At 43.0% G+C, this 15,138-nt stretch overlaps 1 protein-coding gene across 1 annotated transcript in view; it reads right to left on the reverse strand.

Annotated features, from left to right (window-relative positions):
* Nucleotides 1–7,779: 7,779 nt before the first annotated feature.
* Nucleotides 7,780–15,138, reverse strand: part of TGFBR1 (transforming growth factor beta receptor 1) — a 36,676-nt gene continuing 29,317 nt past the window's right edge. Inside the window, exons 8-9 of the mRNA XM_056331332.1 lie at nt 14,392–14,522; nt 7,780–12,185 (exon numbers count right to left, since the gene is read on the reverse strand). Coding sequence (XP_056187307.1) covers nt 12,060–12,185; nt 14,392–14,522 — 257 coding nt within the window. The 3' untranslated portion in view covers nt 7,780–12,059. The remainder of the gene's footprint in view (nt 12,186–14,391; nt 14,523–15,138) is intronic.

Here is a 15,138-nt window from a genome sequence, read left to right on the forward strand (position 1 = left end):
ATTGCTGCAGTAACAAACTCGAATATGTTACAATATCCTGAATGTCCATGTCATTCGCAAAATGGCAACTTTGGAGAGAAGAGCAAAAATGTGCAAGAAGCATGAGCTGTGCCCGCGGCGGAACCTGGAGGACAAGGAGCAAAACACTGGTTCCTGAAACATAAACAAACTCCGATTTCTCAATGCAACATCACTCTGGGACTCTCAGAACAAGGGGAGAGAGCACTGTGCCATAAACCTAAGGAGAACAGCAGTAGCTGTAGAGCTTCTGGCAGAAAACCTCTCCCTTCTGAAGAGCCGCAGGCGCAGCGCTGCTGACCGCAGCACGGCACGGCTGCACGTGTGTACAGCCACACACGGGGGCGAAACGGACCGTGCTGCAGCCAGGAGCGTACAGCCCTGACCGTGGGCAGGCGGGAAACACTAGTGGTGCCGGGATTTTCCCAGCTGCAGCAAACCTGTCCTACCTACCCACACGGCCTTCACATTCCCCGAGATGCTGCTTGGCTGCGGCTGCCCTGCGGTATTTATACCCATGAGGTAACTGGGCTCCTTCCCTAAGCAACTGCAGGGGGAATGGGGGCCTGGGGCCAGAGACCGAACTGCGGGCTGCTGCCGCTGGCAGAGTGGCTGGCACTGCCCAGCAGCACGTGCTACAAGGCAAAGGAACACGTTGCTTCTCTGTGAAAGCCTCAGCACAGACCACTGCTTCTCCTGGCTCCCTCAAGCCATCAGCGAGATGCCCTTTGCAGAATGGACTGCTCGGGGATACATTATCCCCTGCATTCACAGCAGGAACATAACGTACTTCACCAGTATTTTCCGGCTTGCTTTATGTCCTTTCACTGTACTGCAGGTGGCCAATACATAAAAAGAATCATGGTTTTGCTCCTAGGCAAGGAGCGTGTTTTCCTTCAGTTGTTATCGTTTTGCTCCTCTGTGGGAGAGCTGTGCTTCTGCTTCCCTGCTTTCTCTGTGTCTCGGCGTTCCAGCTGCCCAGATTACCACAGCCCGTGTTTTGGGGTATTTCTGTTGTTGTTCAAAGTCCATATGAAAACAAACTGATTCTGCGATGTTTTTCTGTATGAAAGAACAAAAATAACAGTGCAGACAATGCAATACTTGTGTTAACTTCAACATTGCCTTCAAAATAGGATGCATCAGCGAAATTCTGTCTAGCACCTCCTCACATGCACAGATGGTGTAAGAAAAGCTGGCGATACAGCTTGGTTTCTTTCTTTCTCACTTTCTTAGCCTTGATTTTTCATCCTAGATTTAATTTATCATTTTCATGTCTTTTGAATTTTTATTGCGTAAGATTGTGCTTGTGGACTTGCACAGCCGTTTCTTTATTGAGAGCTTCAAAAATACCTGCATTATGTTCCTTGCTATGATGCTTTTCTTTCTGTATTTATTTTTACCTTGTTGGATGACTCCCACGCCTTCCTCAAGGAAGATGACTTCATTTCTCAGTGCGTGTCACTGTGTCAGTGCTCTTTTGAACAGGGTATTGGAGATACTTGCCTGGGTAAAAAACCATCAGTCCATGACAATTTGTGCCCAAGCAACATCAAGCGGTGACCAGCTATCTCACCTTTCCACTCCACCATCATCTCTGATTTTAAATACCCTTTCCTTGCTCTTACAGAAATTATTCAATGCATTTCTTTGAGTAGGGCCTGGTGTGAATGACTTTGCCTGTGACTCAGCTTTGATTTCTTCCATCAATTCTTCAGTTTTCCCTTTGTGAAAACCGGATGAGCCCATGTCGCTTCAGCCTAGCCACCTCTGTCAGGCCCACGGTCACACACGCTGCCAGGACCTGCAGCTCCCACTGCCCCTCATGGCTGGACTCACCGGGGACAGTTCAAAGGGGCTGCCAGGGAGCAGAAACAGCACCAGCACCTCATGGTTTGACCCCAGCCAGAAACCAAGTACCACGCAGCTGCTCGCTCGCTCGCTCCCCCCACCCCAGTGGGGCGGGAGGAAAATCAGAAAAAAAAGTTAAAATCCATGGCTTAAGAACAGTTCAATAATGGAAATAAAGTCAAACATAATACTAACGCTACTAGTACTAATTACAATGAAAAGGGAGATGACAACAGGAGAAAGAGAACTAAAGCTCGAGACAGAACCGCCCCCCCAAGCGATGCACAGTACAATGGCTCGCCCCCCACTGAGCGATGCCCAGCCCGTCCCCCAGCAGCGACCCCCCCAGCCCCCCCCAGTTTATATACTCAGCGTGACGCCATACGGCATGGAACAGCCCTCTGGCCCACGGGGGCCAGCTGTCCCGGCCGTGCCCCCCCAGCTCCTTGTGCCCCCCAGCTGCTCGCTGGCCGCCCGAGAAGCTGAGAACTCCTCGACGGAGTATAAATGTGGCCCAGCACCAGCCGAGCTCAGCGTGTGCCCCCAGCGCCGCTCCCACCACCCCCAGTGCCCCCCGCCTCGCTAGGCGTGCTGGCCGCCCCAGCCGACAGCAGGGCAGGGGTCTGTGTGTGAGGGGCTGGTCCAGAACCCGACCAGTCACCGGGTCAAACATCCGTCACCGTTTATGAAGTTACTGTGCTCCAGCTTAGGCAAGGGGGACAGAGCATCTCGAGAGGCGACAGCTTCCTGCACTTTGGCCTATATCAATCACCCCCAGCAGTGTTTAAGACTAAAAAGGAAAAACACACCCCCCCCAAACCCCCATGACTAGACCACTGCCTGAGCAGCTATGTCTTAGGGAAGGAGTAAGTAACACAATGCTCCTCACACACTGCTGCTGCCTCAGGCAGAGCAGCTCATTTTTCAATGCCACTTAGATAAGAGACGTGGATGCAACCAAAAGCCTCAAGAGTGCAGGAAAAAAAAATAAACCTCCAAATTTCTTCTAAATCTCCTGACTTTCTGATCAAATATGGAACCTGCAGGAGCTCCGTTGCCATGTGTAAGTATTACCATAACCCAGGACCACATCAACCTCTAGATGAGAAACTCAAACTAATTTAGCTCTATAAAGGTTACAGGATCTCATAGGTTTTATATTTACCTCAGAGCGCAGCTGTCTTCATAATCACGTCCAAACAGATGGATGCTGAAGGAAACCCACGTTGACATATATTGAAGCTAATGAGGTAGTGCCTCAAAGTGCCATCACTGGTCTTTTGATTTGATTCTTTTTCTATCTTTTTGGTTTTCTTAAGAGCTGTTGTAAATGAAGTATTCTTTAAAGCACAGATTTAAGAATTCCAACCAGAATGGCTTTCTATCTTTTTAGGTAAAATAGTGGTGACACGATAACAGTCCTTTTATTCGAGACAACACTGAATGACCTCTGGTCTTGTAACCCTCCTTCCTTTTTCTCCCAAGCAATTTCATTAAATAAATTGTATCTAGCTAGTGGTTAGATATTTCCCAGGATGATGCCATAAACTATTACAGAAGTCTACTTCTGTCAGTCGCTCATTGAAATCTTGGAATTGCAACTTATTTCAACCGGAAAATTAGTACAGAAGAAATCAAGCTTTAAAGTTTGCTCTATTTGACTGTATACTTTTGAACTACTCTATGCATAAAAATCTAGGAGAGCTTTTGAACATTCAAGGGTACCAGAGTCACAGCCCACAGCAACAGGGACATTCCACTCTGCAAGCTTCAAACACATGATACGAATGTTCCATCCTGTAAATGTCAAGCAGTAAGGGGCCAAAGCAAAAGCGATCGCCTGCGGTGTGTTGTGGGTGCAGGGGTGCACAGGCAATGGAGCTTGTGTCACAGGTGGTCTGTGAAAGCCCTCCCTGCAGCCCAGCGGGGGGGAAGCCCCCAGCCTGAAGGCATTCCCACTTACAAGCAGCCCAGCGACCCTCCTTCATTGCTTTATTGCTGTCACCAAGGCAGTACAGCATATTTGTAGAGGGCTGTCATACCTCGTCCTGAAACAGATGCAGGTTACTGACCGCATTATCTGTTCTCAGCCAAGCACCCCACGGCACAAGCAGCAGTTTGATGGATGGCAGCTGGGAAGCACAGCCTGATGTTTCCTTTGGGTTGGTAAGGCTTGGAGAAAAATAGCTGGGACCAGAAGAATTTGCTTTTAAGTTACCTTTATTTAAAAGAAAAAGAGGCATTGTTTTTTATACCAAGGGGCCAAAGTCCTTTTCTAATTTCCAAGTTCTAATGCAACTGCTGGTGCCAAACCCAACCAACAATAAAGGTAGAAATGGAGGGAGAGGGAGACCTGCTACTGGGATAAAACGTCTCACTAAAGCTTGTGTATGAAGGAGGTCTCCAAGAGCCAGGCTGGCAGAAAAGCCAGACAGTTGCTCAAGAAACTGCAGAGAAAGATCACCTTTTCACATGAACTGAAACAAACCAACCGCCCCCCAACTTCCCAGGTGGATTTCTCAGATGCAGCAGGAAATGCAGCTGGTGCCATCTCTTCTGCGTGGAGGCAGGGAGCGAGCTGAGCTCGAGTGACCCAACACACATGCTAGCAAGCAGAATTTTGCATCAAGTAAAAAAGAGGGGGGAAGCAAGCAAGCAAGCAGAGCTGGAATTGTCCTTATGCACACTAACACTAAATACACACAAAATGCAACACAAGAATACCAACGTAATTATTCCCAGCAGAGAAGATCCACTAGATAGAAGAACAGCCAGCTGCTATTCACCTTTTAAATATAAGCAACATGACATGAAAAACAGTAGCACTTAAACATTCATTGGTTGAACCACGTATCATAGAAGTTTCTTTAAGAAGTTTCTTTAACTTGAGTCAGAATTCAAATGGTCTAAAGAAACTGTCTGGTTTTAACTTAAAGTAAGTCTATTCAATATACTGCCTTCGGCACGAATTCTTTCTTTTTAAAACAAATCGAAAGTATTTTCAGGTACAGAATGCAACACCTTTGGAAGAAGAAACAACATGGTTTGAAGCCATCTGAAGGAAAGCTACAGCGCAGACCTCCCGTCCCACAAGGGTGGCACCGTACACCCATTGCTCAGTTCAGAAATTTCTAAGGCACATCAGCTGTATCTGGAGCAGGGAGCCACGTGATACCTTGTCAGATCCAGCAATCCAAGAGAGGCAAGGCTGCCGGAGCTCTGGATCCCCAGTCCAGCAAGCAGTGAGGCTGAAAATGGATTCCCAGTATGTGTACGTGTGTATACATGGCTGGCCGCGCAGAGCACCCACAGGAACCGGTGGCCTTGTCCCCCTGCCCACCTGGCTGGGCAGGATGCAGGTCTGTTAGTGGAAACACTATGTACAGGCTGAATCCCCCCAGCAGCCGGGCTCAGACTGCCCAGTAGCTGCCCCAGAACTCCAGTCTCCCCAGCTGCTGGTACCCAGGGCTGCAGCTGCTGGCACCTGAACCCACGGTCACTGGAGTCACCGGCAGCACGGGCACACAGCCTGTGACCCACAGTCCCACGCCCCCCTCCTCACCCTGCCCTCCCCCACTGTGGGGCCTCCTGCCCGTGCAGGCAGGCACCCCCAGAACAGACCCCCTAGCATGGGAGATACACCAAGGCGTGACAAGTTAGTGGGGCTGCGCAGGGCGCAGCCAGAGCCACGCTATTTACACTCGGCTCACCCTTTTTATCTGCTACCCCAGATTACCCAAACACCCCTTTCTCTGCCCTTTTTCCTCCCCTATACACCCCCAAGTCCCGCATCCTCCTCAGACTGAAAGGCGTATTTCTAACCCCTTCTCCCCTCATTTAAAACCCTACGCAACTATTTAATATTATATAAAATTAAAAATGATCATCAACTTATGTGCCCAATTCTCTAACAGCTTCCACAAACTTTCTGCTACTGGCAGAACTGAACTCCTTTCAGTTTCATAATTGAGCCACTCAAAAATACATCTCGAGGATGTTGAACCCTCACCTCCACGTACCTACTTCAACACCGATAAACAGCACGGCTCAGCACAGGACTCTACCAGCACAGCTTGCTCTGGCTTTTTTATCTTCAAAAGAGACGTAACGATTTCAGGTACCATGACAACTCAGACTGGGGATTTAAACCTTGTTCTCAAGAAACCCTCAGGAAGGCTCGAGGCCAGGCGTTTCCCAGGGACTACTGGACACTTTACTTGCAGTCAAATTAATAAAGGAAATGCCATGCCTACATTTTTTTCCAGCCTGGAAGACTTGGGAACAACTCCAGCCACTGCAAGCCAGAATTACGAGATTCAAAGCCACAGCAGTCCATCACGTAAGGGGATTTGCAGTGCAAGATTTTAGTAACTTCAACAAAACAAGGAACGCTTATACAAATTCCAAGACAATTCTCTGTGCAGTGCAAGCAAACCAACGTACCTTCCAGATGTCCCAGCTGATGACAGCCTGCAGACACAGCCCAAGGCGCTGTCGCTCGCCGGGAGCCCTGCTGCAGTATCTCACCCAGGCACCCCCCTAACCGCTACGCTGCGGCACATACCACTGCAAAACGCACCTATGCGCTTCCCCACTGCTCACACCAGTTAAACATCACAGCCTGATAAAGAACAGGGTAAGAGCACCGAATAAAAATGTGGGAATTTTTCATTTCTTAATTCTACCAGGACCACCCTTACACTATGTTATAATTACCTGGTACATTACTGTACATCAGTTACTCATTTCACAAAAATTGGTAAAAGGAAAAATGCAATACTTACTACTGCATAAAAGTGGTTTGTTTATACTCTGTAGTTATGCTGCACCTACAGAAAATATTCATTACTTCAGTGCAGTGGGTATTAAAAAGAATCTATTTCAATAGCCCCACTTTTCAAAAAACATTTACATCAGGCAAAACCAACCAGCTGCAAGTCTGCTACTCTTTATGCTAAACTTGTAAGCCAAACTTAACATGTAAGACCTGAACTCGGCACCTCCTCTAAAATGAGCTTTAGACATCCTCACATCTACGGTACTTGTGGTAACACGGATTTTCAGTTGTGAGGTTCAGTCGCTCAAAGCATGAGACACAGGCTGTTTAAAAAGATTAAGCTTGACAGACAGCAACATTGCTACGCTGTTTCCAGGCCATACATTTTCTCTGCTGGGAGATGTACCAGAGGGACTCAAGGTTTTACTGAACTGTGGCTGCCTGCAGTGGCTGGAGAGCTCTGCTGTTGTAACACCACCTCCTGTGAAAAAGTTTAAAGAGGAACGCAGCATCCTAACGTAACTTTTGGCTTCCCATTTCAGAGAAAGAGTTTGCGGGAAGAAGTGCTTTTCGGTAATTCTGTCTGGTCATTTCTGAGCCAAAATTAATGGATGCACATGAAAGTTACAGAAGGCCAAGATGTGGTATTTTTTGTGGCGTCTACATCGTGATTTCTCTTCAGAAATATAACACCAGCCTAAAAATCGAGTTTTGCACAAAAACAATCTGCTCTGACACAAGCTGATTTTACTTGCTGTTTGTTCTGTGATGCCCTGAGGATAGCTAAGTAGTCTGAAATCCTCAGCAGCTCTGCTACTTCTATGTAAATGGAGAGAAGGAACACTTTATCATTAGTTATCTTGTCCAAGAGGTCAGAGACACCAGCAAAGTACTTCTTAAAACATTATTGCAGGACACAAAGAAGATCATGATCGTGTACTTTATCATTATCCTTATAGCATACGCGAGATGGACCACCTCAGCATTAGTGAACTCCTTCATTGTTTTTACACCAGCAGAAATCCCTTGTGGAGGAAAGGAATTCACGGCAAACCCACATTTTGCCCAGTAAGACCATCACACCCAAACCCATACCTATCTGCAATGTCTTCCTCTGAAAGACAACTCATGCATTTTGAAAAAAGTTATTTATTTTCACTGCTTTAATCTCTCTACTGTAGTGTTAGCACTTAACATAAGCATCCACTCTTCTACTGTCCTATTTACAATCCATTGAAATGTATACTCTACAAATACAATTTATATTTTCAGAAATGTAAGGGAAATGCACAATTTTTTAAGGTCTAAAAAAAAGTGACATCCATCTGTACAGGATCCTCAAGTCATCCAAAAAGTAAAATTTACAAGGCAGTATCCACACAGCTATGTAAGGGCAGGTGCTACAGTGACAAAGCAGCAAACTTGCTAATACAATAAAATACAGAAAATTAAAGTGTTTTGGGGCACCAGATAATACATTTAGTACCGCTGAAGTTGTAGATTTTGTTATACCCATATTTCTAGAAACATGTAACTGCAAACCTGGAGAATGTTCTGAAAAATATTAAACATTATATACACGAGGTAAATGTACCTTGGTCTTTTCAGAGGTAATCTGAGTTTAAAGCAACTGATATGAAGGGGGGGTTTGTGGGTTTTTTTGTTGTTTTTAAAACACAAAATGATTAACATCCTGCAGTCATTTCAATGGCACAATATAAACAAGGAACTAACTAAAAAGTGAATTTCATGGCAATCACACTCAGAACCATTACTGAAAAAATAAAATCGCCTCTTATTTGACACCTTCATGTCGATCCCAATGTCTTTACCTATATACAAAGTCCTTCTTAGGATTACAAGTGGAACCACCGGAGGGTGACAGTGTGTCATACTTCGAAAGTCAGCTTGAGAAACATCCCAGAATTCCAGCCTCTAAAGTTGGAAGGTCCCTGAAGAATTCCAGCATTCCAAAAAAGTTTCAGGCTTTTCAGCATCAGACCATTTCCAATGCTCCTTATTCTCCATGTCCATATCCACCTGGTCACAAGTCTGTAAACCAAACTGAGGCTTCAATGCTACTAAAATGACAAACTGATTAAATCCACAAAACTTAAGTGAGTGTATAACGTATGTAATATTTACAATAAACATTTGCATCAGTATTCATCAGAAACTGTTTTGGTATATACTTGAAATGATACAAAATTAATATTTTGAATGCTAAAATATTTTGGTCCCCCTGGATTTCCAAGAGCAGATCTGGTGATATTACAATCTTAATTTAAAAAATACTTATGTGTACCTGTGTCCATATATATAAGATATGATCTTACACAGGTAACATTTAAAGTTACATAATATATACAGACACAGCCTTTGTAAAAGGTGTTCGGTTTATATAATGGAAAAGAAGAACAAAGCTTGAAGTTGTGGTGTCAGAACTGAGGATACACACAGCTGTATTCAGAATCTGCATTCCAACATGAATAATAAGGCTGTCCCAAAACAAAGTTCCTGATGTCACATGCTGCATCAAGCATCCTTCCTGTGCCTTTTTTTGCAAAGAATTACAGCGATGTAAGAATAGTTTCTAGCAATTCAGGAGAATGAAGACTAGCAGGTGGTTGAGATGAGACAGGTGTAACAAACCACTGTACAGTGGACTGAACAATCTACATGCCATGATGCTGTTCGGCTGCCACAGATTCTCTTTTAAATGCAACAGAACTGCTCCTGATAGTTTGGGAAACTAAATGTTATGGTGATATGGCTTTGTATGTACTAAAAAAAAGCCACTAATGAAATAATTTAATAAATTACATTGAAAGGTCTCTCGCGTTACCAACAAGCTTACTGTAAAGATCTGTAGCATGCCTGTAGCCTGATGACTCTAAAGTATGAACTATACTTTGTACCTATGGTAAAGATCCAGTTATGCCTATGAAGAACCTCATAATTTAATGAAGTTAACAAATTGTTTAAATAGGAAGCCTTTGAAATTAGTATGGAGACGTAGTAAGTTCTACTTTGATCATGACCTGTTTTCTTTAAATATTTGTCTAGATACATAGGCAAGCCTCTCCAACAAGGTCAAGTAGGTAAGACTTGGGAGCTTAGCTCTGTTCGATCTTTTTTTTTTTTTTTTTACAACAGTCATAACTGAAAGACAGTGGTGCAGAGCTGTCCATTTGCACAAAGGCACGGTTTATTTAAAATACCTACATGAAGTAATTTTTGATCCGGCTTTGATTAGTAAGAGGCCTGAAGCATATAAACTTGACTGGTCAGATAATGCCGAACAAATTTAAGTGTGACAGCATTACATATGTTTAAACTTAACTGTTTTCTAAGAACTTCTCTTATTTTTAACTCTTCTCCTGGATGCCATCTTCCAGTATAAGTAAACTCATCCATAAAGGTGGTTGATAAAGCATTTAATTATTTGCAGTTCAACCTCTGAAGGTCTGTAACTCCCGCATCATTTAAACCCATCTCCAAAAGCAAGTACTAAGAATCTGAAAGTACACAAGAGTCTTCAAAACGCTAAGGCTTGTCTTGGCTAAGCCTTATGTCACCTATACAGCCTCTTCTTACTAGGACCCATCCATCGCACTGCTTTAACAACCCATCTCACAGACCACGGAGCACAGTCTTGGCTATGCTTCTGCTAGCAACAGCCCTGCCACTGCTACCAGCTTTGTGAACAAGTCTCAGCGGACTGTATGCTGAAGAACAAGAAGGAACCAGAGTCAAGGTTGCCACGTGTGTTGAACAACAGGATGGGTACTGATGTGTTCTGGAGAGTATGAGATTAGGCGACATATTAATTCCAGGCACACGTACATATGGAAATACGACTGCGTGTTTTGGGCATTAATGAAACCAAAGGTCAACCAGACTCTTTCCAAAACTGCAACTAAAAAATGTCCTGGTAACAGCAGCTTCTTAGAGAATTTTCCACATTAAATCTCCCAGCCCCCTCCAGAAGTTGTACATTTGGGCAGGAAGCAATTCAACTTCTAACCAAGTTTGCAAAAACCTTGTGACATCCTTAAAATCTCAGGCAAATCTTGACTAAAGCCATGCATATTTTAGTGTGTTCTTATGACAACACAAGCCACCTTAAGCTTTGTTCTTCCAACTATGAAGAGGATTGCTGGAATCCTCTGGTATTTGTATCCAAAGACCTGCAGCTCACCACTTTCTGTGTATGAGGCACACACAAAATATATGCACATAAGATTCATAAGCAGCTTTGAACTTTCTAGTACAAAAGCCCGAGTAACTTCTCCTTAATTACAGGTGCACTTCATCCTCATTTAATTGCAAATATTGTTCTGAGCCTTACGACTCTGCAGAACTGCACAGAAAAATACACCTTTCATATTTGATTTAATAGAGAAAAATCTCCCTTAAGAACATCTTACTCTTCTTGCTACTTTTCTGAAGTAAGATAGGTACTTCAAGCATTTTAGAAGTACCACTTGATAAAAAAATTTATATGTAATTATGACTCATGACTTGACAATTACAAAATATGACAGTGAATTAACTAGCTTACCCTATTTAGAACTCCTACAGTGGTTTTAAGAGTCAGATTTTGGTAGAATTAAAGGTATTCTGCAAATTACGTACTCACTGAAATTAGTGTGAATTAGATCTTAGCTAGGCAAAGGAACAGTTGATTTTTAACTTTTATTTTTGAAACCAAGAGTACCATAGGCTTTGTACGTTCCTACTGTTTTGCATTAAAAGACTCAAAAGCGGCACTTACTGGTATAATACAATCTATCTTGAAGGCAATGTAATGTTCTGTAAAAGTGGAAAACCAGTAATCATGTATAAAGTATAGTTGCATAAATTATGTTCCAGCAACTGAATGAGGTCAATTTTTAAATCAAGGTAAGAGTCCAAAAAATATTCTATTATAACAGCTAGCAAAGTGTATTCCAACAGTACATTCACAATCTGAATCAAAGAACCATGACAGTGGTTCAGAAAAGTCAATGTACCAGCCAGGAATAAAAGTTGCTTAGAGCCACCAATGCACTCTAGAACAATATAGTGAACCAGTTCCATTTAAAAAGTGACCTCCTATTTTTAGCACAGTTAACTAGAAGTTAAGACCAGCTATCAACTTTCCAAATAAAAAAAATTATAGGTTAACAAAAATAAAACTAGACTACACAAGGTTCTGTAAGTAACCTGGGAAAGAGGTTCATAGTGCACAGAAAAGACCCAACACAACTGTTTAGCACATCCACAAAAATCCTAGTGACGTTCCTATGAAGTACTAAAAGGCAGCAATATCCTTCTGTTCCCCCAACGAGGTAGAACAATTAACCTTCTTAACACGCCACTCTGGTGCAGATATGGATTTTTACAGTGTTCTTCGGTAGCAAATCCCGGATTACATCTTTATCCCCTCCTGTTGACTAAGTTGCGATAATGTTTTCTTAATGCGCAAAGCTGTTAGTCTAGCAGCTCCGTTGGCATACCAGCATTCCCGCATAATTTTTGCCATTACTCGTAATGCCTGCAAAAGAAAGACAAGTAATCATACGTTTCAACGTGGCCCATATAACCTCTGTTCTGCCCTAGCCTCTTTACGCATTTCTGAAGTCTATTACTAGTACTACAACTGCATGGAAGAACGTGTTGTATAAAACCCATTCAATTTTTTATTTACAGAAAAATAAAATTCTTTAAAATACTGCAGAGCAGAATTAGTATTCTTCAGTACAGTTTCATCCCGCACAAAGGTATTTTAATGAAAAATGAGTAGCTTGTCTGCACATTAGACAAAAATACACTCTTCCTACCGTACCTCCAGTTAAGGAGTTAGTTCAGCATACAGCCATTCAGAAGTTTACCAGCTGTCTTCCTCAAATTGAAGCTTTGTAATGACTGAAAATTTTTGGAGTCTTTTTAAACTTCAAACAGCTATTCTTCAAAATCTGTGAATGCTTCTACACTTGTTAACAATGCAAATAAAAACTGAAGAAGAAATAAAGTAATGTATCTACCTACCAAGATTTTACATGCCAAGCTGTACTACACTGAGCTGCTAAGTAAGTTTGCAGGATTGGAATAGCAGCACTTAAAAAAACTCTACAGTCTGTCGGTGCGTATCATCACCTTTCTCTCCTACCTGTGCTCTCCTGCCCAATGTCTCATCATGGGCCTTCACCCATGCATCCGTTTTATATATGCCACAACCCGGTTCCCTCCTCCACTTAAGTACATCATATCCTACCAATCTCTTGCTCCTACTGTATCCTACCGCAGCTATTCTAAGATCCTAATGAGACAGCATTCTAGTTCTCCTCCTAGCTGGGCTCCTAGAGCAAGCAATATGAACAAAGCTGGCTGGAAAGGCAAGAATGTGCTCACTACTGCCCACGCGGTGGTGACTACCAGCATGGTGAACTCACCCAGAACCAGGTAAGCACTTCCACAGAGGTATCGTCGGGAGTAGTCGCTACATGCAACTTCAGCTCAAGTCTTTGGCTTAGTAGAGCCTCAGCTTCCTAATAACTACATTCATCTTTTCAATAAGTGTATACAGTACAGATTCCAAGACACACAAAATACTAAGGCCGCCACAGTTTTGGACGAAAATTCCTAGAGACATTTACTACTCCAGCCACTTGTTAGGACATTCTTTTACTACGCAATGACAAGGCAAAGACCCCTGAGTAAGTTTCAAGAGAGCATTCACAAGAGACAGCACAGCACTGTTGAAGATACCATTATGTGTCCCAACAAGCAGTACTGCTTTGCTGGCAGCGTACCGAGCTGAAACTAGCAAGTCCACTTCTTGAAAGAGATAACCAGCCCAGTTACAAACCAGCTGGCTCAGACCTGATCAGCTCGTGTATCTTTGGCACTCCTGTTGTGGGTTAACCCCAGCATGTAGCTAAGCCCCACACAGCCACTCACTCACATTCCACAGCCAGATGGGGGAGAGAATCAGGAGGGTAAAACTGAGAAAACTTGTGGGTTGAGATGAAGACAGTTTAACAGGCAAGGGGGGAAACCAAGCCAAAACAAAGAAACGCAAGTGATACAAAAACAATTGCTTACCATCATTCAGCTGATGCCCATCCCATCCCTCAGCAACAGCAATCCCTGGAAAACTCCCTCGCTTCCAGTTTTATTACCGAGCGAGTTTGCATGGCATGGAATACCCCTCTGATTAGTCTGGGTCAGCTGTCCCAGCTGTGTCCCCTCTCAGCCTCCTGTCTGCCCCTCGCCTACTCAGCAGTACTGGGGGCAGGAAAGCTGTGACGCTGTGTAAGCGCTGTTCAGCAACAGCTGGAACACCAGCGTGCAACCGGACTGTTTTGGTCACCAATCCACAACACAGCACCGCACAGGCTACCGTGCAGAAAATTAACTCAGGCCCAGCCAGACCCCGTACAACCCGCAGCTGCACAACTTGCAATGATGCTTCCTGCATAACGTAAATCAGACTAGCTTTAGTTTGCATTAGCATCACTTCTGCTTCACAGCAAAGGATCCTAAAATACTCCACGCAGCATTAGGTATTATTTTTTGCAAAATTACATTAAATATTACTGTATAACCAAGGATAATTGACATTCAATAAAGCCACGATGAAATTAAGTTCTTCTAGAAGCATCCCTTCCCCCTTCAACAATAAGTACAATTTTTAAGCCGTTGAAATCAATAAAAGCTCTAGTGCCCATTAGAGCAGCTTTAGCAAGGTTAGTTAATACCTCACAGCTCTGCCATCTGTTTGGAATATTGGGCCTTAACTTCTGCTCACATACAACTTTCCTCATTTCTTCAACAGAAGGATCTGAAGGAACAAGGTCATAGTATGGCAACTGGTAATCTTCATGGATTCCTGTAACAGGTTGAAAATAGCTTCATTTTAGCTAACACTGAATTACATATAAGCAACAGTAAAAAGCAAAGAATAAGTAGCCTACTGTTTTCTTTTTTCATTTTTAAAAATTACAATAAGCAACAAAGAAATTAAAAAAAATTTCTCAGCCACACCTCAGGAGCATTTACATTACCCTTAATTTTTTAATTTTGAAATATATGTATTTGGAAAAGATGGAAGCTATATCAAGTCTTTTGTATGCTAAAGACACATTTCTTGGAAACTTATGATTTATAATACCATGCTTTATTTTAAATAAGGTATGGATGTTATCTGAGCACATTATAGCCAGCCTTTACTTGTCGTGTTTGCCCCTTGCTCTCAAGAATATTTAACTTCATTTTCTCCCCTCTATGCAAAGGTTTGAGACAAAAAATTAATATAGACAAGGATATTTCCTATTTTCTCCATCAGGTATGGTTCATCAATGCACAAAGAGGTCAAATAAACCAGTCATCATTTACTGGATTAACAGAGTCTGAGACATACTGGCTATTACCTTGCACTGTTTTTAGAGAAAACTCTTTACTCAAACTTAGTGAGGCTCTGTAAGCTATTTATAATTCCTTAGTAT

This window comes from Falco biarmicus, chromosome 3 (assembly GCF_023638135.1).
Source record: "Falco biarmicus isolate bFalBia1 chromosome 3, bFalBia1.pri, whole genome shotgun sequence".
NCBI classification, from domain to species: Eukaryota; Metazoa; Chordata; class Aves; order Falconiformes; family Falconidae; genus Falco; species Falco biarmicus.